Genomic DNA, 1836 nt, shown 5'->3' with positions numbered 1-1836 from the left:
CAGCAGATGGCCAACAGCAGCTCCATCCCCCACTTCCTCCTGCTGCCATTGCCAGGCACAAGGCAGCTGCAGCTCTTGCACTTCTGCCTCTTCCTGGCCATCTACCTGGCTGCCCTGCTGGGCAATGGCCTCATCATCAGCACCATAGCCTCTGACCACCACCTCCACACCCCCATGTACTTCTTCCTCCTCAACCTCGCCCTCCTTGACCTGGGTGCCATCTCCACCACTGTCCCCAAATCCATGGACAATTCCCTGAGGAACACCAGGGACATCTCCTATGCAGGATGTGCTGCTCAGGTCTTTCTGTTTGCCTTTTTCATTTCAGCAGAGTATTTTCTCCTCACCACCATGTCCTACGATCGCTACGTTGCCATCTGCAGACCCCTGCACTATGAGACCCTCCTGGGCAGCAGAGTTTGTGTCCACCTGGCAGCAGCTGCCTGGGCCTCTGGGGCTCTCAATGCTCTGCTGCACACAGCCAATACATTTTCCCTGCCCCTCTGCCAGGGCAATGCTGTGGACCAGTTCTTCTGTGAAATCCCCCAGATCCTCAAGCTCTCCTGCTCCACAGCCTACCTCAGGGAACTTGGGCTTCTTGTGGTCACTGCCTGTTTATTCTTTGGTTGTTTTGTGTTCATTGTGGTGTCCTATGTGCAGATCTTCAGGGCAGTGCTGAGGATCCCCTCTCAGCAGGGACGCCACAAAGCCTTTGCCACCTGCCTGCCTCACCTGGCTGTGGTCTCCCTGTTTCTCACCACTATCATGTTTGCCCACCTGAAGCCTTCCTCCATCTCCTCTCCATCCCTGGATCTGGTGGTGTCAGTTCTGTACTCAGTGGTGCCTCCAGCAGTGAACCCTCTCATCTACAGCCTGAGGAACCAGGAGCTGAAGGCTGCCCTGAGCAAACTGCTCCCTGGCTGCTTTCAGAAGCAATAAACTGTTTGTCTTCTCCTGCAGAGCAGTTCTGATGTCACTCAGTGCAGGCCCAGCCTGGCTGCTCCACTTCTGGCTGCTGCTGCTGGTGTTACCCTTGTGAGAATGGTGTTCCCACACAATTGTCTTTCCTCAGACCATTTCTGGTTCAGTGTTTTCCTGTCTGGTGTGACCCAGAGACTGCAGACATGAGGAGCTGTGCTCCCTCTGCAGCACAATAAAGGACCTTGCAGGGAGTTTTTTTCTCTGAGCTCCTTCCTCCAAGCTTTCTCTGGAGCTGCAGGGCAGTGCCTGTGTGCAGAGGTGGAGGGGCAGAGTCCCAGCAGAGCAGCAGTGCCAGGGAGCCCCAGAGCTTGGGCTGTCCTGAGCTGCTCTTTCTTGCCTTCCACACTCTCCTGCTGAGCCTCTGTGTTGGGGCAAGGCCTGAGGGCTCTGGCAGCTTGGGCACTGTGCTGGCACTGCAGGCAGGGACAGGCCAGGGGCACTGCTGGCACAGAGCTGGGCTCCAGAGCAGCACTGCCATGAGAACAGGAGGTCTCCTTGTATCTTCATACTCCACCAGCCCCTCACTACAAAGTGGATACCCTGACCCCTTGCAGTATAGACTCAGCCCAAACATGGTCCCTGGAACCCCTCCCAGTACAGATGTGGCCTCATCCCAGTACAAGCTACATCATACTCTCCTCTAGCACTGCCCTCTGGGGCCCATCCCAGCACAGAATGTGTCTGCTGGCTCCCTTCCCAGGACTGAATGCATCCATTCCAGTACACCCTGCACACCTTCATGCCCTCCCAGTACAGTCTGGGCCCTGCCCCAGTCCAAACAGGGTCACTTTAATCCCTCCAAGCACACATCAGGCCTTGCCCCAATAAAAACTGGATCTCTTATTCCTTCCCACT

At 56.0% G+C, this 1836-nt stretch overlaps 1 protein-coding gene across 1 annotated transcript; it reads left to right on the top strand.

Moving 5' to 3' along the window:
• Nucleotides 1-939, top strand: LOC128974772 (olfactory receptor 14A16-like). Its single transcript, XM_054391481.1, has one exon. It carries the CDS (start codon nucleotides 7-9, stop codon nucleotides 937-939), a length of 933 nt encoding a protein of 310 aa, XP_054247456.1. The 5' UTR covers nucleotides 1-6.
• The last annotated feature ends 897 nt before the right edge of the window (nucleotides 940-1836 follow it).

Source organism: Indicator indicator, chromosome 23, assembly GCF_027791375.1.
Source record: "Indicator indicator isolate 239-I01 chromosome 23, UM_Iind_1.1, whole genome shotgun sequence".
NCBI classification, from domain to species: Eukaryota; Metazoa; Chordata; class Aves; order Piciformes; family Indicatoridae; genus Indicator; species Indicator indicator.
The sequence above is the reverse complement of the archived record's forward strand: the minus strand, read 5'-3'. Positions and strand labels throughout refer to the sequence as shown.

Bases quoted from the DNA above. Each gene is read 5' to 3' on its own strand.
- LOC128974772 (XM_054391481.1), top strand. From the start codon at position 7: ATGGCCAACAGCAGCTCCATCCCCCACTTCCTCCTGCTGCCATTGCCA.